The sequence below is a fragment of the Triturus cristatus genome, chromosome 3_1 (assembly GCF_964204655.1).
Source record: "Triturus cristatus chromosome 3_1, aTriCri1.1, whole genome shotgun sequence".
NCBI lineage: Eukaryota > Metazoa > Chordata > Amphibia > Caudata > Salamandridae > Triturus > Triturus cristatus.
In genome coordinates, this window is record NC_140583.1 from 634139543 (window position 1) to 634163790 (window position 24248).

General features: G+C 43.6%; 1 protein-coding gene across 1 annotated transcript in view; it reads right to left on the bottom strand.

Moving 5' to 3' along the window:
• SMAD3 (SMAD family member 3) overlaps positions 1–24248 on the bottom strand; it is a 348680-nt gene that overhangs the window by 154604 nt on the left and 169828 nt on the right. The window contains exon 2 of the mRNA XM_085644602.1: positions 349–542. Coding sequence (XP_085500728.1) covers positions 349–542 — 194 coding nt within the window. The remainder of the gene's footprint in view (positions 1–348; positions 543–24248) is intronic.

Genomic DNA, 24248 nt, shown 5'->3' on the forward strand with positions numbered 1-24248 from the left:
TTTTTGTTTGTTAATCTGGAATGCACAGAAAAAGCTACCAACCAAGAATTCCTGGTGGAAACGTGGAAAAAGGGGCAACAAATACATAGTCTGCTGCGCTTACTCATCCCCCCATTAAACCAAAGGATTAAGAAATCTGGTTACGCTTCACTCTGTTTGAAAGTGGGCATTTTAGTCTACTTGCTTGAATAAAATAGAGGAAATTGAGAAAAATAAACGAGTATGCTTTTAGAAAACCTTTAGAGAGAAAACACGACTCTGTGGGATTACATCTCCTAAAATATGCAATAGTAGAAAAGTATGGAGGTGCCAATGTTTCTGGGTATGGGAAGCGCTGTGTGCCCTCACCTGGGGTCTCCACCCGTTGATAATGGTATGGATTTACACACACTTCGTCTTTCTTCATGTTGAAGGCATACTCGCATAATTCCACAGCTCGCAGCTCATGATGGCTATGGAGGTCTGGCCATCGCCAGAGCCGGCAGTATATTACATGAGGCAAGCCCTTCCGGTGTGAGACCTGTAGACGTCCATCTAGCGACCTGTTAAAAATGCAAAATGGAAAAGGAATGTTTTTAAGTAAGAGAAAGCAACTCATTTATAAACAGATGCATATAAAAAGACCACAGGTTTTCAAAATGGTGACACTGGTATTTTTATACTTTGCATAGTAATGCCAACTTATGGCCAATGCTGCCACCTTAAAGTGGCACTAGAAGCAGATTCTCAAATATTTTACATTACAAAAACTTTATACAGCTAATTTTCTGCATGCAAGTCAATCCAGGCCACAAAATCCTATTATTTTTCTTGTGCACTGCACGATATAACCATTCCTGATAGCTCAGGGAGTTTAATATCGAAAAGAAGGAGACTTGAGGTTCTTCAGACATGTAGGCGTCTCTGTGCACAGAGTTGACCACATAAGTCCACTACTGAACTCTCTATGCCAATCCAAGTTGAATGGTCAAAGTTGTGAAAGAGAGCATGGAATCCAGCATGCCAGCAATGCAAATCCAAAGCAGCTCGCCTAGAACGTCTCAGGCTGCTTCCCCATGAAAGCCACATTTGTATGCATCTGTATTAAAACAAAACACTCTCCAAGCCTGATACAAAAACAGACATTACGTTTGTGGGTAACAAGTACAGGAGCACCTTACTCCGTTTTAAATGTACTGTAGTTCAGAAATGGAAGTAATGTGCTCCGGCTAGAAGGATGATCGACAGTTTGAGCAGGTCCATACGCAATGTTCTCTAAAGCACCATTCAAAGATTGCTCACAGAACGAGCACAAGACCAACCACTCCAATTTAGAACGGATGGATCCATTAATATAACCACCAGAAAAGAGGAGAGAAAAAAGGCCACATTCCAAACAGACACCATTCCTTGAGTCATCGGAACAAGGCATAAAAGAGCTTTGAGCACATTATATTTAGCTCACAGGGCAAGTCTGAATTCTGAAAGTCTTGAGAAACAAGAGCCACATATACACGCAAATGTTGACTATTGCAATGTAAAATACCTGGAGACCATTCATCTTCTAGAACAATGTGGCTGTCGGCGCCACTTGGAATCAAGTCGTTGCTGCCTCTAAGAGAACACTTGCTGCAGAAAGGGGAATAGTCAATATTGCCCTGTGTGGTGCAAGGTGACCCTCATACACTAAAGCCTGAAACACTACATAACTGCTAATATCTCTTGGTTCATTGTAAACTCTAGGCCAAATGGTGACCCGCAGTCCTATGTTAGTATTTAACAATACTCAGCCCCTTGCAGGTTGCTAGGTATTCTCTGAGCTCTGATGTAACACTATAGCTCCCACACCTGTCATGCATGTACAGCGGTACATAGAAGGAAGAATGAAGGTACTGGAATTTAAAATACTTAAATCTGCATCCTGAGACAATTTTGTAAAGAGGGGAAAAGGTTATATGAGAATTAGAATAATTTCATTCTAAACGTGTAAGAATGGGTTCAACTTCAGCTACCCTGCACTGGCAGATATCACCTCAAGACACCACAACATCTTTACTGATTACAGGTCTTTTTCATATACGGTGCATGATATTGTGCAAACTCCACACTTACTGAATTCGTTCACATTTTAACCTTTGGCATTAAAATGTCATGTCATTGCCTGAACCGCAGCATTAAAGAACTTTACAAAAAATAAATAAATGTCTGCTCCTAGGATCCTCCCAACAGACGGCAGGGCGTTATTTTATATACATGTTTACTCTCTTTTGAAGAGGCTTACACAGTGTAAGGCTCCTTTTATACAAAATGCATATTTAGTAAATTCCTCAGCAGCGACATGCTCTATAATCTCGAACGCCACCGGAGAACTGTAGCCAGAGCTTAATTTGAGGTGGTGGTTGCCGGCGGCGGCACCATTTCCTTATATAACACAGTTTGTAAAGACGGAGACAGAGAATGACGGCAAAACCGTCGCAAAGGGCAGAAAAGGAAAATAGTGGCAGGGACTAGCTGGTTGTGGATGAAAGTCCACCAGCCTTGGTATTCACCTTGCCGATGTTTAATTGCACTGGTCGCTGACGTCTGAGCAGAGCTTTGGCACCAGCACCATTTCTTTCACAAATTAAGGACGGAGGGTACCCCATACTACTGGGATACACGAGTTCTCTATCCCTTCAGACAACTATGGTGGGCAGGAAGTAGAAAGGTTTTTGGGAGCCATGCTTGCTGTATTTATGTAACCAAATCAGTTGCATTAATCTGTGAGTCGGAAGGAAAAGCTCGCTTCTCTTCTAGGGTTCAAACAGCTGCTAAATGTAACAACTAACCAGAAAGAAAACAAGCATTGATAAAGCCAACAGATTTCGCCTTTGCGATCTATTGGCTCTCACATTGCCTTTTGCTCATGCTGTACAGTACAAGCATAAATGGTGATGCAATACAGCATGAACAAAAGGGGAAAAAAGGTGCAATGATATAGCCCATGCCATTTTGTAGGCTCAACACAGGTGCCTTATTTTATTTACCGATTAGAGATGAGGGAAGAAAGATGGGGTAGCGGGGAAGGTGGAGGAAGACGATAGCAGCACATGAGAAAGGGGGCAACTTCAAGGGTGAGGGAAAAACACTTAAGAGAGAGAACAGTATGGGGGAGAGGCACATGGGCACGCGCAACACCCAGCACGGGGGGAAGCAGCACATGAGGGAGACAGCTGGAAGAGACATGCCCTCTCATGGAGTGCTTAAGCAAAAAGAAACATAATGGTTCTCTGAAAGTGAGCAGTGGAACAACATAAGAAAAGAGCTTTGCTCCAGGGGAGGGACAAACACAAGATGGACAAGGCAAGCCTTAGAACAAGAGGCAAGCAAATGAGTGTGATAACAAAGCCAACAAATGGTAAGTAATGGGAGGGTGTTAAGCCCAATGTAAGTTCTTGATAAACGGACAATACTTCTTTTGCAATCGGACAGCACATGATATCAGCAGGCCACCCTATTGGTAAGGTAAAGTGGCATTACCACACCGATGGGCATGAGAGCTGTTGCTTTGTTGGGATTCTGTGACATGAGATAAATTCGCGGAAGATGGATTTATGGACTGCTGTCACCTGCATGGGATGGTGAGCCACAAATTGGGACCAGGCAGTCCCGGTTCATCTAGGGTAAGCCCCCTCCCTCAAAAAGGTAACCGCACAACGAGTCAGATTTTTTCCCTCGGGTAAACGGAACCACCCGGCTTTGTCCAAAGTGAGTTAACACTAAATAAAACCATCCTGAGGCTGCCAAGGGAATACAATATGTAATGATTTACTTTGTCTTCACCGACTATCAGATCCAGCTTTTTTCTTATTACTGCAGCCAACTATGTTGTATAGAAATAGCACAAATAGGTTAAAGGTATCCAGGACAGTGTTACCAAAGTTTGCTAAAATAAGAAAAGGAGAGCTGTGACGGACCATGATTATTGTAACTCAAGGAAAGCCTTAACAGCTATTCTAGACCATAGGTACTCACAAACATTTTTCCAGGGGCCCAAAGTCTTTGGTGTGACCAAGGGCTGCACTGATGCCAGCGGGGAAGGAGGGTGTAAAGTGGGTGTAGAGGAAGTGACTCATGTAAATCTACTGGCTGAACTCAATTGCGCAATGAGAAACCAGAAAACCTGGGATGAATCCCGGCTTCTCCATTTGATCAAATTGTGTGATACTGTGCAATTGTTTTATTTCAATTTCCCCCCTTTTTCTTCATTATCACATATAAAAGGACCTCAAAATATATGACTTCAGGATAAATGCTGTACAAAACCATTTCCTGTGCTTGGATGTAATCACCATTGGCATGGTTGTCAGAGTGGGGGGTGGGGAGAGAGAGCATGAATGTTTCTAAATTAATGTTTGAAAACCATCACTTAAAAAAAATACTTCTGATGCACTGCTACATTTTGATTTACTAAGGTGACCAGGTTCTACAGGTCAATGAAATACACTTTATGAATTTTGAAAAGACTATCGTATTTTCACGTTTGCTGCCTTTAAAAATGAAGGTGTTCCTAAAGTTAATAGCCTTGTTACTTCCTATTGCTTAACTGCAATTACCCTTTAAATAAGTGCTTGCTTCATATTATTTTTTTCAAGTCAAGTCAATATCACTTTATTGCGGCTATTCCAGCCATAAAAGTACATACAAATTTTACAGCAATAAAAAGACATACTCCAATCAAATAAAAAAGGGATAGTGTCATGGGGCTGATATATACATAGCTATAGATGCCAGGGCTTCAGGAGAGCAGAATAAAAAATACTTTATCATTGTTACTAATAGTTACAAATGGCAATTTAAAAAAGTATAATTTAATATAAAAGCTTTAAAATATCATTAAGCCATTCCTCATTGGGAATATCTTCAATTGCCAGTGTGGCCAGTAGGAAGAGCTTGGTCTATTTCACATATAGTGATTACAACAGCGGCATTAAACTCTATAGTTGCGGCAGAATAAATTATCGAAATTAACCATGTTGTACTTTTAACAAATACTTTCTTTTGATCCACATGGACAAAAGAAATTTCCAAATTGCAACAACAAAGAGTGGATTAATATCAGAATTAAGAATTCTATAGAATTGGCAAAATTCCCTTATTCCCAGATTTTTGCAGAGTTGTAGGATCCATTTAGACCTAGGCTGTTTATATGCCGGGCAGAAAAATAATACATGAATCTCTGATTCCTCCTCCCTGCAACATCCAGGACAAAGACTAGGCAGGTCCCCTACCCACTTATTTGTTTTTACAAAAAGTGGAAGGGTTCCATACCTAAATTGGAGGAACAACTTCTTAGCTAGCACTGGTTGAATTGTGTCTAACACCTGCTCAAACTGGTAATCTAACTTCAAATCCAGAAAGTCATACGTTAGAGAATTCGCTCTGGTAGCCCCAATTAGTTTATTCAGCTGGTACTCTTTCAATGATCTTGCCAAACAATTTTTGGAAGTAGTTATACAAGATTCTTCCGATGTATCCCATAGATACCCCCTTCCCATGTCACGCAAATAATCCCTCACAAAAGACAACCAGGGTATAACCCTAACAGTGCCCAGTGAAAGCATTACCACTTTGAGTTCCTCCCTGTAGTGTCTCAACTCAGGCGTGCTCCATAGTCGACGCCGGTAAAACAATGGGCGACTCGAGATCAGATCCACCACTGGGCGGATACCCAAGTCCATTCTCAAAGGCACTAGCGGGGTACTTACTGGAAGCGCCATAATTTGCCTAATAAACTTATTTTCAGTTAGGGTCAATGTATGCTTAGGGCAATGCCCCAAGATTTCTGCCCCGTATAATGAGGCCGGCCACGCTTACACTCTATATATTTCAAGCAGGGGACTTATGATCTTTTGGGTACAACTATTCTGAACTTTCAGTATACATCCTTTTGCTTGGGTTAATTTCAGGTTCGCCCTATCAATTTGGGTACCCCAACCTATTTTATCGTTTAGGGAGACACCCAGGTATTCAAAGGTCTGGACCCGCTCTAGCGGCATATTGTTAAAATTGGGAACAGGGAAGTTAGTATGAGCTGAGTTAAAAACCATATATTTAGTTTTATTTATGTTGACCACAAGATTCCTTTTTTTGCAGAACTCGCTAAATTCATTTAATAGTGGTTGCATCCCCATCGGAGACTTCGAGAGGAGCAGGGTATCGTCCGCAAACATTAATGCGGGAAACTTGCGGGACGACAATTTGGGTGAGTCCAGATCCTTTACGGCCAAGAGGTCATTAACTAGGCCGTTTAAGAAGAGGGAGAAAAGAGTAGGCGCAAGAACGCAGCCTTGCCTCACCCCCTTACCAACAGGGAAGGGGGCTGTCAGTTGACCATTCTTGCCAAATCTGACTCTGGCATATGTACCCTCGTGAAGGCGTTTGAATTGGAGACATAAATAGGGTGGAACTCCTATGTCCAGCAGAATCTTCCACAGCTGGTCATGGTCAACCAGGTCTAACGCAGATTTTAAGTCCACGAAGGTAAGGTATAGACTCCCTTTTTCCAAAACCACATGTTTCCAGTATATTAGCTGCAATCTAAATAACTGGTCGATTGTTGAGATCTTGGCTCTAAAGCCTGCTTGCAGCGGGGTCAGGACATCCGAGTCTTCAATCCAATCCTGCAATCTCGCCAGCAAAGCCCTCCCGAAGATTTGTTTGGGACACATCTATAAGGCTAATGGGCCTATAGTTCGCTGGTTCAATCGGCGAGCCCTTTTTAAAAATTGGAACAATCTCAGCGCCAGCCCGTGTTGCTGGTGCAGGTAGGCCACACAAAATTGCATTAAAAAGGGCTAATAAATATGGGGCCCAAACTGCCTGTTCACTTTGATATATATCCCCAGGAATTCTGTCCAATCCAGGGGCTTTATTTTGCTGGGGTTTCGCGAGGGCAGAGGTAACCTCGCTCATAGTACATAGGGGAATATCACAAACAAGCTTGGGAATGAGAAGGCAGGCCAATGGCTTCACCGCACTTACATCGGTAAGGGGACTGGAATAGAGTTCCTTAAAGTGCTGGTGCCAGTATCCTCATCGATGTTGGGATCAATGACGTTCCTACCTTCAGCTTGGCCATGATGGACCAAATTCCAGAAACTTCTACTGTCTTTTAGCTCCAAAGCCATCTTAATATTTGACCATCTCTCGGTTTCCCACTCTGCCTTTGCACTTGCTGTAATTTTCTTAAAGGAGAACCTGGCATCCCGGATATTCTTGCTATCAGCCCCTTTTAGAGAGTTCAACAAAAGTTGTTGTGCCTCTCTACAACTCTTATTAAACCATGATTTTCTATCCCTTAGAAGTTTAAATTTATTGTTAGTATAAACATCACTAAAAAAAAAACCAGACAGAGCCTGCACCATTTCTTGATGGATTCTCCCGGCATTGCTAGCGCTATCTGGAATAAGAGGGTGTTGCGCTTCAATGCTGGCCTGTTCTAGGAGGGGTATAATAGTTGCGTACAATTTTGACAGTGCATCCCTCGAGTGAATAATTTTTGTCCATCGGATTCGCCTCCCTCCATTAACCACCACGAATTTACTTGGATTAAACATTTCAGGATTTTGACCATGGCCCCCCATCTGAAAATTTAATGTTAGAACAAGGGGGTCATGGTCACTCTCACTACGTGTTTCAATACCAAAATTCAACACACTATGCCAAAGTTCTACGCTGATCAAGATATAATCAATCACTATTACCCGGTCTGGCCTCTTGAAGGTTGGTCGGCCGGGATTATCTCCCGGAAACCGACCATTACAGGCCCTTAATGAGAAAGTCCGGGTTAAGGAAGTCAACTGAAGAACCAGTGGAGTCCAACGCATTGTCAAATACATGCTAGGAACCGGTATCGACCAAGTGTCGTCTTCCTCGCTAGTTATGGATTGGATATTACCCTCAAAAGGTTCGTAGTGGCAGTTAAAATCTCCACCGATTAAAACATTTGTGGTTCCTGCTAATGAATTCAAAAGATTAAACAAGAGGTCTAGGGTCCGGGAAGTCCCACCATATTATTTTTTTATGTTACTGCTGAATGAGTCGAGTATAACGCCGCCCAGTGCTGCTACTGTTCAGGGGCCCCATGCAAAGGTCAGGAGGGCCGCATGCGGCCCCCGGGCCGTTCATTAAGTATCACTGTACTAGACAATACTTAACCAAAATGCTCTTAGATGCGGTTCCGTTCTTAGACAGTGGCAATGTGGTAGTTCTATGCATCAACAGAACTCTGCAATGGCAACATTTAACAGGAGCTACAGATTCAGTCACCTGCACTGCGGGCATGCTGAATGAAGACGCCGACCCTTTCCTAATTGCCTTGAAAGGACTGAGCAGAAAGATGTGGTGCAAACTCCGCAACTTCTTAATACAGCAACACGAGAGGCGGCAAGCGTGACACTGTTCTTACACTAGGAAGAGCTGTACTACAAAATAAAACCACTCGCATTACTACTGAGGACACTTCTGCTTCAGATACCACAGAAAACACACACACTGGATTACAGCATAGAGATGCGGTGGCGCTAAAACTAGGGGGGAACAGGAGGCGCTTTAGCACCCCAAAATAAGCCGAAAGAGTCACGTGTATATAGGGAATGAGCAAATAAAGAAACCACTGAAGTGTTTCTTCCGGCAGAATTTTCTGTATTTTCAAAGATAGACTGACTATTGAATATCCGACTACATCTTCCGACACAATGCTGCTAATTGTAGTAAAACTGGGATAGGTTTTAGTTTCCTCTTGTCGACCGCCAAATAAAGGAAGTCTATAACTACAAAGTTAAAATCTGAATTAGTATTTCTCGGTTGCTTGCAACTATATATGTTTTCCTTTTGAATTAACATACTTGCAAAACTACAAATGACGACAAGCCATTACATTAGCATTTACCTTTAATTATACACGCTGACCCGATTTGTAGTGCCATGCAATATATAAGGAGACCTGCTATTTGCACACTTTCCTGTTGGTACCAGTAGCATGTACTCTGAGATTATCAATAAATGTACCTCTATGATGAGTTTCTACCTCATTAGTGTCAAGGTAAAACTGCATCACAGCATACAAAAAGCATCATGCACCACCTCTTGGAAATGATTTGTTAAAAAAAAAAAAAAAGGTTGGAAACAAGAGGCCCAGTATAAAAAAGGCCTTTTGTGGTTGCAAATCGTGAAATTTGCAAAATCACTTGGTTTGGGACTGCAATAGGCCTTTCTAAAACGTACAGAAGCCCTTTTACAAGTCCAAAAGTCTTTCCTACTTGTAAAAAGCCTTTTGCAACCCTTTCCAATCAAAAATACGAGGAAGTGTTAAAAAGGAGTCCCCATTTTGCGGATCAGGAAGATATGTATCAATGGATTGTAACTGTAATTGATCAGTTAAAGACCATCGACTTGGAATGCTAACTGATTCACAACGGTACAGCTGTCCAGTGCGACAGCAATCCCCTTGGGAATTGTGTCGGCTGCCTCCAGGTGTGTTGGGAGGTGGGGGTTGGCGGGGCTGGGAAGGAGCAGCCAGTGTCCAGAGGACTACTACATGATACTCCCAATATCTTCCCAAACAGGAAGACGAATGTTACTTACCCTATAAACTCCTGTTCGTAGCGTGTAGTGCTGTAGATTCACATGCTTTGCATACTCCTGCCATCCAGTGCTGAGCATGGACATTACACGTTGTTTTGCTTTGAAGGAGTTTCAAATCACAGGCTTCTATGTGACTCCTTCCTTTGTCCACAAAGCGCATGGAAGCAGACTCCACTTTAGATGTTTTTTTCCGACCAGTAAGTGCAGTGCAGAGCAAGAGCAATATGATGTGCCCTGTGGACTTTAAGTATTTTATCCAGAAAAAAAATGGATGAGGCCCTACTATGGATTATTCGGTTAACCCGACAACGTGGGACATCAATACATTTTCTTTAAACAAAGTGATTTTAAGGTTTTCCAAAAATCATCTGAGTTGGTTTTATTCAAGAGCAGGTTGAAAGTATTCCAATACCTCAGATACTGTACACGAGAGTACCTTCCCATATGCTTATTGCACTTCAAATTAATAGCTGATTTTCTGAGTGCTTCTTGATTGGAGCTTCCAGGTGCACGGAGGGTCCAGCTCCCACAGGTATCGTGGGCATGTTCAAAGATCACCTCCGGCTTGGAACAGAAGACTTTGAATTTAATCTGGGCTTTCCCAGGTGCCAACACAATGCTATAAAGCCAGATCTGATGTACATGCGCTTTTTCAAATACAGGCTTAGCTAGGGGTCCAATTTTGTATTCCGTGTAGTCGATCATCCAGAGCAAAATAGGTGGATTATCTTGCAGCAATCCAGATGACCCACATCTAGGCTTCTGATAAGAGCTACTCAGCGGCTACATTAATGCAGTGTAGGGATCTTGGTTTGCAGTGAGTTCTGGATGTTGATACCATACAGCACAGGGGGAAGACTGTTTGACCAGAGTCAAATGTTACCCCCAGATTTTGTATATACACAGTAATCAATAAAGATAGTCCGGGACTTAGAAGCCAGCCTTAAAGTATTACGTTGTAGTCTACTTTTCCCTGCAATGTGCCTGGCTGTATAGTTCAAGACCAGAATTTTAGAATGGACAATGCAGGCAATGGTTCTGCTTTTCCAAGGCAGACCACAGTGCAATATCCATTAGATTCAATAAACACTATCTGCTGGCTGGAGCCAGCATTTAGAAGGGGTGAATTAGGAGCTGTGCAGGACAGAAATGACACCTAATGGCTATTATTGATTTAATTGAAAGGCCTCAGGCTCAGTGCTTAATTTGATCCAGTGGTTTCCGGTGCTCAGCACCGCCACTTAATCATCAACACCAGAGCATTTCCTGAGCACCAGTTATGGACACATTAATTTAAGGGGAGATTAAGTGATTTGCCGAAAATCACAGGATGTTGAGCCGATGCGGGAACACTGACCTGGTTCCCCAGCTCCAAATTCGGCAGCTCTGGCTATTACGCCACATTCCCTCCCCACTTTCATGATTAGTTGTTGGTTCTGTTTTAGGCAGCACTAACAGGAGAAATGGTCTGGTGCAAACTGCCTCCTGACAAGAGCCCCGACATTTATTTGGTTTTATATACAAATTTACCACTGCTCGGGCTAAAGGTGAGAGCACAGCTAATGAGCGGGACAGGTGAGGGGTGCAGGAGGAACAGACTAGAGAAAGGAGCTCAGAAGGGAAGTTAATTTGTGAAGGCATACATAAAAAGTATTTCCAACAAGGTGCAAGAAGAGCTGGGATAAAAGTGAACAAATTGACAACTACCCGATCGATGCCATGCTGCTCTCCTAGCTGACGTAATAGAAATAGGGCAAGTCTCCCTTCACCATGTTGTTTCTTTTACTTTGAAATATCATCACCTACTAATAATGAAAGTGGATGTTTTTTCTGAGAGGAAATTCTAGGAGGTCAGGAGGATACCTCATTATGTAAACTCGAAAAACCAAAGGTCTCTGGGATCCAAGAAAAGTTTTGGATGTACATGGAGAAGCAAGGTTAGAAGGGTAACACAAGGCAAGGGGATTCTCATTTGTGCTATTAGCACAGTAATCTACCAAGTGCTTTCACCCATTACACCACCAGACGCTGTGTACCACACCACGGTGGTCATCACAAACAACAAGAAAATACCATAGAGGCTAAAAGAAAAAAACAGCATCCTTCCCAACCACACACTCCAACTTGCTCGGTGTGTAAGTGCTTCATTGCCCCACAAAGAGGTAATAAGTGCTAAACAAATTATACACTATGATAAGTTGATAACTTATGCGTAATTAAAAAAATGTTTTAATTACTGCCATTTTTTTTGGGAGGGGTGGGAGTGGGTACATGTGATTCTACAACCCATGCTTCAAGGTAACAGTATATGTAACGTTTTCCATTTGCAGCATGTCTGGCAGAAGAGACACAAAATTAGCATTTACTGTAATTCAGTTTCCTCAATGCGGTGGCTAGTGGGAAGATGATGCAGATGTTTGAAACAAGGTCCTTAATACAGTCTGGACAACCCTAGCTTGTTGTCCAGCTAGTATGTCCAACAGTAATGCTTTGTGCATGCCGTGGAATTTGACCAGGTAACTGCTTTGCAAGTATCAGCTAATACGATGTGACCTAACAAAGCTGTGGAGACTCTGTTTTTTATATTGAGTGTGCGCTGGGAGGTGTGGGGAAAACCCATTTCACCGCAAGTTTGTATGCATTTGGTCATCCACCTTGCGATGCCTACCTTGAAAATAGGGTGCTCCTTGCAGCAAAAGCAAACAAAAAGCGGGTTAGTCCTGTGGAAAGACTTGGGGCCCGATTTAGAATTTAGCACATCAGTATTCAGTCACAATCGTGAACGATATACCATCCACCTTATTGCATGGGTATTCTGACAAAATGCGTTGTAATATGGTAGACGGAATAGGGCTCAAATTTGTGACAGAGTACCCGTCCACCAAATTTTAAATCAGACCCTTAGCCCTGCCAATATAATTAAGGCTCCCGATTTTATGTTATTTATTATTTGGACATTTCCATCTGTATTTATCCACATTTATTTTTCGCTAATTTTATCTGTATTGATTCATATTTATTTGGGTTTGTGGAAAAATGAAGCTGAAATTAGTTTATTTTCACAATTATTTAACCAATAAATATGCACTCATGCTTGAGTGCCTGCCAGGTTTCAATGCTGTGAATACCCGCAGAACATAAATCAATGCACTTATATAAAAAAATGCAAATTTCAATATCAACCTTGTGCATATCTACTGCTGTTAAAGCCGCTTTACTAAAATTCCTTTCTTTTTTAACCCTCTTACCTATCAATCCACACAACTATTGGTCTGGCAGTCATGACAGACAGTATTTAGAATTACTCAAAAAGCAACCCAATTTCCGTTTTTATCCACATTAAAAAAAATATATATACTGAGAAGAAAGTAAATGTTTTCTGTCTATATTTATCTGTAGAAATCCATAGAAACTAAAAATAAGGGAGCCTTAAATATAATACATGAGCATTCATTCAACATCTAAAGTATGTAGTGTTCTTTCGGTTACATGATAGGGTGGTAGAAAGAATACGAGCAGCTCAATAATCGGTTAACGTGAAAATATGAGACTATCTTGGGTAAGAACTCTGATTGGTTTTAAGAACTTTGTCCTTGTGTAACTGAATGAATGGTTCTTGAACAGTAAGAGCTTGAACTCACTGATAAGCCTAAACAAAATTACAGCTACAAGCATGGCCACACTCCAGGAAAGGAACTATAAGTTTCAGAAGTGGCACCGTTCAAAAGTTGGTAGTTTTAGAGCCTCCCCTGGTAAAGGGGAGGTCCATGTGCCTAGGACAGTCATGCTGCCAAGATGTGGGTCCTATCCAATGAGCAATGCATTGGTGGTGATGGTCACCTGCGGAAGAAGGCCTGAGAAAGACTTGCCTACCAAAAGATTGATGTTGTTCCACCAGAGAGCCTTTTGTCAACACTAGATCTTCCCACTGACCCTCTGCTTTCCACCATTTTCTCAGAAGGCACTGCTCGAGTGGATGCATGTGTAACTTGGTGTGAGGTACAATTGCGATTCAAGATGCTATCATATCCGAGAGCTTCATTATAGTTCTTACATTATAGTTAATTGACAACTGGACTGAAAAAAGAGGTAGCAGTTGTTGAAATGTCATCACCTTCTGATGGTTGGGATATGGTTTCTCAGTGATAGTGTTTAAGATAGAGTCCAAGAAGGACTTGATCTATTGGGACCGAAGGGGAGCCCCCTTTGTATTTACAGTAAACCCTAAACTGTGGATCAGGGTTAGAGTTATCTGATTGTATGATAGACACTGCAGTCTGCTGCTGGTCTTGATCAGCTAGTTTTCTAGATTTCTAGATGTGGAGAGGCACATATGCCCACTATGTGGCCACCACCTCTAGACAGTCAAATTCTCCCTGATGGAGCAGTGGGATGATGTCCTGCAGGATTGTCATGTGAAAGTGCTCAGACAGAAAGTACCGATTGGATGGCCTTGGGGTTAAAGGCAATCTTTCTTTGGGATGAGGAGCTACAGTGAATAGATGTGCCTGTTGGTGCAGGGACACAGGCTGTATTACACACTTTTGAAGGAACTAGTGGACCACCACTTGCAAGAGAGTGTGATGGTCTTGGCTGAGGGTGTGCAGGTGGTATGTTGGGCATGGTGTCATGGAATTCCAAGCAGCAGGGCTGCTAAACTACCACTAATACCCACTGATCAGCGAGGATTTCCTCCCATCAAGATTCAATGTCTGTTTATCCTTCCTTTGACAAGTGTCCTTTGATAGGGGGTGGAGGGGAGCATGTGTGAATCACCACGTGGGAGCAGACTCGATTGCCAGAGTTGCCTCTACCCCTGCTGCTGTTACCTTTGAAATCGCCCTTGAATATTCCCTGCCTGCCTGGAACTCATAAAAGGTCTGATAGGAATGTGCATGGCTGCTGTCTGTGAAAGGAGTTCACGTGTGTAGCAGACTGCGGGGCACCCAGGGACTTCACATTCATAGTGTCCTTCTTGATTTTCTCTAACATCTCTTCCACTTGGTGCCAAAAGAGAGATCACCACTACATTGGATGTCTAGAAGATGCTGTTTAAACTTGAGACTGGATACCATCCATGGCTGTGGAGCAGGATGCTGGTGTCGGCATTGCAAGAAGCAGTGTCTGCGGTGTCCTATGCGCAACAGAAATTTGTGTTGGAAATTATCTTTCCATCAGCAACTAGCTTCTCAATGTATCTTGGTCCGTGATTCAAGGACTTCTCACATTCATCCTGTAAAGAAAGACCTGCCTCCTGCTCATTGCTTAGTTTCACTGAAATAACAGTTTCTATCACGTTAATATTTCAGTTGACTTGTATGGGGAGTGAAGTGTATTAAATCCTGTGTAAATAGGTGCTCCAACTGGAGTTTGAGCGGAAGCTGTGGTCTGTTGAATTGGAGGTGCGCGGAGTCCGGACCGAGGTATCGACGGAAAGAGCGGTGCCTCCTTCTCCGAGCAGTCAGCCGGGTGAGGTGAGGCTGTCCTCCCACAGAAAGCTGGGAAAGAAGATCAAGTTCTTATACCCAAGCAAAAAGGTTGCTTGTCTGGTAGGGTGGCTGTTGCCACATAAGATTTTACGACTTTTTCGTTTGTCACTAATTGCTCACTAGATATGTTATTCCTGCAGTAGCCTTATTTTCCATCTATTTAGGTCCTGAAGAAAGCCGGGTCAGTTGACCGTTCCGGCTGAAACAGGTCGACCTTATGAGACCAAATCAGGAAATAGTCTATCCTTTTAAGACTATTTGTTTTTTTTAGATATGACACCTGGTCAATCCTTAATAAACATACTTTTTGCCCACGTAGTCATTTTTAATACACTTTCACGTTATAGCACTGCACACACATTTCAGCTTCATTTTTGAGTCTTAACAAGTTAGATTACACACTGTGTCAGGAGTCTCTGTATTTTGGGATCAATAGGTCGGGCACTCAGTAGAGCCGGCTGGTTCGATAGTATGGGCCCAGACCTTAACCCCTTAGAGTCTCAGATGACGAAGCTCCGCCAATGAGGGTGGGCTGATGGACTCTTAACTTCTGACACAGTGCTGTATTAACTATTCGGTGAGGTTCTCACTTTGTTTATAGCTTCTGAGTGGCTTCTTGTTCTGTGTTGTTGGACTTAGTACCTTTTTCTAGTTGTTTTCTGTGTTGCCTGGGGAATAAAGGTACTTTAGTCGTTAAACTAGTTTCCCCTTGGACCCTTGTATATATATAGTGTTTTTTGTTTTAAATTCTTTAGCCACGCTGCACAGCATCGGGGATAGCTAAAGCCAATAGGCCCAAAATGCAATACCTATTGGCTTTGACAATGCTTGTTGCACTTACTCCACTGGCGAGTAATAGTCAAGACCAGGCAGAGCCAGGACCAGGAGACTGCGTTATCCTGTGCACAAAACACACACTTCACATATTTATTAATTTGTTGGGAGAGTTTGTAATGGCTTACATGTTCCTGGTGGTCTATTCAGAGCCTGGGAAGAGATACCAGAGGGTGGACAGAGTACAAGATGTCCACATTAGCCCTGGTGAAGTGCATCTGTCACTCTGTGGCAGACATTCCAAATGTAGGTCTAGAAAAGCTAGATCCTCGTCAGTTTTTCAGAATAAATAATGAGTATGGAAATGAATTATATTTACATTAACTGTATACAACTACCTAATTTGGAAGTCAATCCTATTTTGGTGCAAGTCCTTGGCAGTGTTGTGGCACACATTGCTCTACAATATCTGAAGGTGCAAAAGTTATAAAGGGATGACCAGCTGGCTTAGTTTTGAAGTAGGAACTCGGAGGCCGTGCTGACTGACTGGCTTTATGTGCTTTGTAAAACAAACCCCCTAGGAGCTGTGGAGAGAGGCGGCTGTATTATTATCGAGAACATATGACATTCAAAATGTTCAAACATTAAACTAAAACAGCAGCATATAGTGTATGACAGATGTTGAGGTTCAATGTCCGGACACGACCACTGTTAACTGACCAGCTAGATAATTTACTGAATCGGGCTGGGAATGAGCTCCAGGAGCCGAGCTACAGTAGGACAGAATAACTCTTGAAAGATAAAGGACCCAAAACAAGAATGAGACTACGTTTAAAAAGAAATAAAGAAAAACCTGCCCAACAGAGCGCACTTGAAACAGAGGATTCAATTTAAATCTGTGATTCCGATCCAGATGGCACTCAGCACCTAAATACTAGTTAATAGGTCTAATACTTCAAGAAAGAATTGCCAGGCAACACAGACTAATATTTGAAATCCATCAGAAACTCCAAAAAACACACAAAGTCGTGTCTTATTAACAGAGCCTTATTTTCAATGCCGCTCTTAGGTTAATTCTAACTGTAAAACACATTTTCCATTCTTGAAATCCAGACTGGTGATTTATCCTGACCCTTAAATTTATACTTCTTACCAAAGTGCAATGCAGACTGACATGAAGGCACACCATGATAAGATTAGGACACTTAACTCTAGGTGCAGTTTTTCATTTCTACAATAGACACAACTAGGAGGCAATCAAGTCATCATGGTAATGAAAAAACCAAGGATTTCATGTAGGTGTTTTCCTCTAATTTTCATTCATGGTAAGGGTGATACTTGGATGATCATCAAAGCTGGTCAGATTTTGAAAAAATGTTTACAGCGCTGTACTGATGCATGCAGAGTGGAAATGCAGAATGCTCAATTGAGTCCGTAGTGTGTTGTTGTTGGTGGTGGTCGACTTAAGGGGTCAGGCAGGAGTGCAGAGTAGACTGTTATTTTTCTCATGAGGGAAGATGGAGGTGGTTTCTCTAAGGCATTTAAAGGCCAGGCAAAGATGGTAATCCAGGACCAGTAGGAGCCTGGTCAGTACTGGGTTGATGCGGTCTGTATTGACCTGTTTTTAGCTGTTATTGCAGGATGATGAAAATAGCCAATGGCATAGATGGAGGCATTTGTAATTGTGGAAATGTGCCCTTTAATGAGCACTCTGGTGCAGGGGTCACCCTTCTCTGTCCACGGGTCCGTAGACCAACAAAATAGAGATCGGCACTGTAGCTGGAATTCAAATAACAAGTTTATTAATCACTCATGAGTGGGACTACGTCCACACAGCACTCTCAAGTGCTGCCTGAGGTAGTGAATTGAATACACAGACTATGGTGCTTATATACAGAGTTTGATGCAGAGTAAGCATGTAGTTACAAATAGAAGGTACAAGCCTACACAGGAATAGTTACAGCCAGACATGGGCAGATGGGTAATCACTTGGTCAGCAAAGTGGGAGGGAGAAAAGAACTGTTTACAACAGCACAAATGATTGACAGTTACATCTTTAACCAGGTGCATTTTAGCAGCTACAGGCCTTTTCTCAGCTCGTACATTGCTTTGACTCAGTACAGAAGAAGTGAACTAAAGCTGATGACACAAGCAGAATAGAAGAGCAAGCAACAGTGAAGACAGAAGAATTACATAGCTAACAAAATGGATACCACAACCAAGATGGCTTCAGCTTATGCTAACGGAAATTATTTCAGATTTCCACATAATGGTATGTATCCTTCGAGTAGGATGTTGGGTGAAGAATGTTTTAGTCACGAATAGTAATTAATAGGTTGTTTCATCAGCCATGGCAAGGAAATCCCTCCATAGTCAGATCTGGTTATCCACTTTGGCTGCAATCCAGGTTAGCAGGGAAAGAGGATGTCGTAGATATAGTTTTTGCGCTGATCAACGCTTTGCTCCAAGATAATGGAGTACTAAATAGGTCTGTAATGGACTTCTAGTCGGCATCAGAGGAAGGGTCAAAAAAGGTTTTCTGAAGACTGATGTGATGGTGTCAATCAATCAATCAAACAACATTTGTAGAGTGCACTATATACCCGTGAGGGTCTCAAGGCGCTGGGGAGCGGGGGGCGCTACGGATCGAACAGCCAGGTCTTGAGTAGCCTCCTGAAGGTCTGCAGGTCTTGGGTCTGTCGTAGGTTCAGTGGGAGGGCGTTCCAGGTATTGGCGGCAAGGTCGGAGAAGCACCTCCCACCGGTGGTTGTTCTTCGGATGCGCGGGACGGTGGCGAGTGCGAGGTCGGCGGAGTGGAGCTGGCGGTTGGGGGTGTAGGAGGAGAGTCGTTTGTTGAGGTAGGCTGGGCCGGTCTTGTGGAGTGCCTTGTGTGCGTGGGTGAGGAGCTTGAAGGTGATCCTCTTGTTGACCGGCAGCCATTGCAGGTTTCTCAGATGGGGGGTTATGTGGCCCTGGCGTGGTACGTCGAGGATCAGTCGTGCCGAGGCATTTTGGATGTGTTGCAGTCGTTTGATGAGCTTGGTCGGGGCTCCCGCGTAGAGGGTGTTTCCGTGGTCGAGTCTGCTGCTGACGAGGGCCTGGGTGACTGTTCTTCTTGTATCTGTCGGACCCACCGTAGATTTTGCGGAGGGTGTTGAAGCAGGAGGAGGAGATGGCGTTGACTGGTTTGGAGTGTTGAGTTGAGGATGATTCCCATGTTGCATGCATGGTCGGTGGGTGTCGGGGCTGTCCCCAGTGCCGTCGGCCACCAGGAGTCATCCCAGGCTGAAGGGTTGGAGCAGAGGATGAGGACCTCCGTTTTGTCCGAGTTCAGCTTCAGTCAGCTGGTCTTCATCCAGTCGGCGACGGCCTTCATTCCTTCATGGAGGTTGTGTGGTTCCGTGAATTCTGAACCCATTCAATGAAGGTTGCCGTATCGTGATGATTTTGGTATCAGCGAACCGCAACTGACAAGTGCGGTATGCGTAAGCGTTTGTCATGCTACACCGATGGATTCACTGTGTATTTGACGATCTAGTCTGCACCTGTGGGTTCCATATTGTGCATAACCGCCATTTTGTGGTTGCCCTCACATAGGCTAATGACTACAGGATGACTGTGGCCAAGCGAGCCTCTAGGGACACATACACCTTAGTTTGAGCTCGTGTTGACTTCAGTTTGACCTGCGTCAACTGACCCTGTTGCCCGAGGCTAAACTTGTTGAGCCAGTACCTTGTTAAGCAGCTGGTCAGATAGAGATCAAAGAGCAGGACATTATTGATTCTATGGCACACGCACACACCCCTCTATCTTTCTCCTCATCTGTTTCTGCTCCTTACTTTTATGGCCTTATGGCCTAATTATTGATTTGGGTTGAGGTCTTTTATGGTGGGCCCGTCCGGCCTGTTCGAACAAGAATGCTGGAGTTTTTCCTTGTCATTGGCGATGGGTTGTATAACTGAAAGTGGGTTTGTCGTTATGTGATGCCTCTGTAAATATCATCCTCTGATTGGTCAAATTTGTGAGTAATTGATGCTAGCCAGGAACGTGGTTTTTGGCATAAAAGACGATGCTCCGCTCTATTATGTTGAGCAGTCTCCTGAGAACATACACCGTGTTGTACTTCTAGGACCTCTGTTACTGGCTGCAGCTAATAAAATTGATCTTTGAAGTCAACAGAAGAATCCCGTGTCTCTGTACTCTAAGACAGGTGAACCCGAAGAATTCGGACGTGTCCCCTGCGCCGCTGGGTTTAAATCCCGGTTCTTCAGTTGGCGCCCAACTCTGGGGCGACTTCAGCGGTACTGGTCCAAGCCTGAAGATCGTGAGGAGCTTCGTGTGAAAATTCTGGAGGGAGGCCTACCACTTCATCGACCCCTGTATGTCGTTGTGGTCCGAAAGTCTTTGCTGCGAAGTTCCCCGCATTCCGACGGCTACGAAGGACTGCTGCCCTGACTGTCGCCCTGTCTTGGAGCCCTTTGATGACTTGTAAAGCGAGACGATAGACGGGTCTTCTGGCGACATCATCGATATTTCAGTTAAGTATGAGTGGAGCGTCTCCCAGTCCTTAGTTTGTTTTGGTATCCTTCGGGATCGCTTTGATTTGGTACCTGCAGGCCCCAAAGCCGAGGGACTCGTGTATTCACGAGGCTATCGTGTTGATATTCCCTTGAAGTTTGAAGCTAGACTAGTGAGCGAAGATGCCTGGTCTTAGCAGACTTGGAAAGATATTTTGTTATGGTTGTAATAGGGATTCCCGATTGGAGGACTCTTGTCCGGTGCCTCCGATTGGAACTCCGAGCTATGAGCTCTATTTAAAACACGGCGTGGGCCCCATCACGTTTAATGATGTATGGATTAGGTATACTAGGAAGGATGGTGTCCTAAAGTGGCCCCAATATGGTAGTTACGACACGGAAATTTTAGATAATTTGGAAGTTAGACTCTTCAAAAAGAAAGCCCGGCCGGCAATGTTTGACTCTTTCCGCCTTTGGCGAAAGGAAGCCAAAAAAAAGGAAATTAAGTTAGCGAAATGAAATAAGCCTGCACAAGGTATGTCGATGATGCAGGCTGCTATACAGTTTAAGGATAATGAGGAAGAGCAAGAAAGCGAACAGATGTTTAGGCAACGTAAATTAGCGGTAGACAAATGTTATCCAGCTTTGCCGCCTCAACAGCAAGAAGAAAAGAAAGATCTTGCGAAAGATCCTTTAATGTCGCATCTATTAAGTTCGCCACCCTCTTATGCTCAGAGTGCTACCGCACCTCCGCCACTGGTAGTTGCGCAACACCCTGTTGTTTTACCTCCAGTGGTTCCTCAACAGCCAGCTCTCCCTCTACTGGCTACTACTGCCTTGGCGCAGCCTTCTCAAGGGCCGCCGTCTTTACTACCTCCTTCGTCTGCTACTCCTATACCTGTGTTGTCTGTTCCCTCTGTCACTGTTCCGACTTCGGTTCCTTCTCATTCTGCTTTGTCTCCTGTTCTTTTGTCACCTTCTCCTTCTGCTCGACGGAGGATGACTGATGCGGTTGCTAGTCTTTTCTCTCCTCTAATGGGTTCATTGGGTAGGTGTCCTGTTGTAGAGCGTAAGCAATTGCGTAGTCAATTGCCTGGTCCTGATGAACGGACAGTGTTAGATCACTTGGCGCGTAAATGGGTTACCTTTCCTTCGCACTATGATCTTGAGGGTGTTATGGATGTTTTCCATCAATGGGAAGCACCGAAACAGAGATACGTATTTGATATGATGTGTTCTTTCCTTCGTGAACAGTGGGAAGATAGCGAGGTAGGGCAGACTCCGCATGAGTTGTTCCGTGTGCGGTCCGAGTTTGCGAAAGGAACTATAGTGGGTCTTGATGTTGAAAGAGCAGTCGCGACATTGTTGTCGTTTAGGAGTGAGTTTCTTTCTAGGTCATTGTTTGAGCCTGATTCTTCGGTTAGGAGAAAGGCACGTCAATACCCGATGCGTGAGGTTCCTCCCGTTTGGAGACCTGGTGATGCGAATGCTAATCCACCTGTTCTGGCACATTTCCAGCGCGTTTGGGTACATGTCCCATGGAAGCGTGCCGAAGTCCTAGCTCTAAAGCAGACTCTGCCTGATCCACGTAAAAATCCTGCGGGGTTTTATAAGGAGCTATCTCAAACTGCGGGTTCATGTATTATGAATTTGGCTGATATAGATGTTATTTGGGAATGTTGTTCCGCAGCCTATATGGAGTAAGATTCGTCATACGGATCATGCGCAGGAATTAGGTGATACATGGAATAACCTTAGAACTGCAGATGAAAGACAAATAGGTGGTGCTAAACCCGAGAACGTGATTGCTGATCTCCCTAGTAAAATTATTGATTATATGAAGACTTTGATGCCTGCTATGCATGTCAATTGGGACAAGTTATCTGGATGCAAGCAGAAGAAAGACGAAACTGTGTCTGACTTTTTCACTCGATTTGAAGAGACATTCGCAGACCACAGTGGTCAAGACATGAGTACAGAAGGTGGTCAAAGGTTGTTCGTTGACAAGTTTGTGCATAATTTGCTTCCCGAGTTGTGCAATAGGTTGAAGGATTCTGAAAGTGCCTGGGCTGTTTCTTCGTCAGCACAGATATTGGCTACTGCCCAGTACTATGAGAATAGAAATAAGGATGAGATAGAGAAAGCGGATAAAAAGACTAAAGAACTGAAGACTAAGGTTCTTTTGCAGCAAGCATACCCGCCTCGCAACACCCAGCGTGATTATCAGCAACCCCAACAATATCAGAGAAACTCGCAAAGGTTCGAGTCTTCTCAACAGCGTTTTTCTGTAGGCCCTAATCAGTGTGCGTATTGCAAAGAGGGTCACTTCAAGAATAGTTGCCCGACTTTATTACAGCGCACGAATGGTGTCTCTGGTATGAGAGGTCGAGGTGTTCAACAAGCTCCGCGAGGTCGAGGACGTGGTATGTCTCAGAATGCGCGTTCCTTGCTTCCGCAGAATTCGATGAATTGTTTTGATCAACAGAATGGTGCGTCTGGTAGGACGGCTCAATACTATGCGGATGACTATTACGTTGAAGGTGAGAATATGGAAGGTAACGATTGCTAGGACAGCCACAGACAAAGAGAGGGAGTCGTTTCAGTTCCAGTAGATCAGAGTGGACCTTATGTTGAAGTGATTACATCAGGTGTGTCTGAGCCTTTTCTGTTGGATACTGGTGCTGCGAAGAGTTCTATCATGCACTCTAAACTCCCTGGCGCACCTTTGTCTGGCTCAACGAATGTTTCAGTAGGTTTTTCTGGCGCCCCGGTTAAAAATCCGATTTCTAGTCCTTTGTCTCTTTCTGTCGGACCTTGTGAATTCGAAGCACCCCTCATTCTGACGACAGGTTGTGGTGAGAACTTGTTGGGATTGGACTTGAAGAGATTGTATGCGACGCTTTATTGTTCTCCTTCAGGAGTACAGCTTACATTGGGAAAGAGAGTGATCTCTCCGATGTATTTGGCTAAAGACCAACTTCCAGCTGAATTGTCTTCTCTTCCTGATTCTCTTTGGGCTACTGGTCCGAATGATGTGGGTCTTTTGGAGATTCCACCATATGTTGTGACATTAAAGGCGAATGCTAGATTGCCACGCATTCCACAGTATCGTATCTCAAGTGATGGTGAAAGAGCACTCTTGGCGATTATCTCTGATCTGATTGAGAAAGGTGTGATTGAGGAAACGAGAGGTAATGTGTGCAATAGTCCGGTGTTGCCTGTTCTGAAAAGAACCGATTCTTCACAACCTCCTGTATATAGGTTTGTGATCGATCTTCGCGAGGTGAATAAGATCGTTGTTCCACAATTCCCTGTTGTGCCTGATATCACCGCTTTACTGACTTTGATTCCGGCCACAGCCACATGGTTTTCGGTGATTGATCTGAAGAATGCTTTCTTCAGCATCCCAATTGCCGTGGAGAGTAGAGATATTTTTGGCTTCTCTTTAGGAGGCCGAAGTTTCCGTTTTAAACGTGCTCTTCAAGGCTATTGTGAGAGTCCATCGATCTATAGTCAAGCCTTGAAGACGCAACTTGATTTGTTGGTTTTACCTGATGGCGCTGCCCTTATTCAGTATGTTGATGATCTTTTAGTCGCTGCTGACAATGAAGAGACTTGTACAGAGGCTACTTTGTCGTTGTTACGTCACTTGTCTGATTTCCATCATAAGGTTTCTCTTTCAAAGTTGCAATATTGCCGACAAGAAGTTACCTACTTAGGTCACCTCTTATCGAAGGAGGGAAGAAGATTGACCCCAGAAAGAATTCAAGCAATTGCGAAAATGAGTGTGCCTACGACACAGAGAGAAGTGCGTGCGTTTCTAGGTATTACATCGTACTGTAGACAGTGGATTGCTAATTTT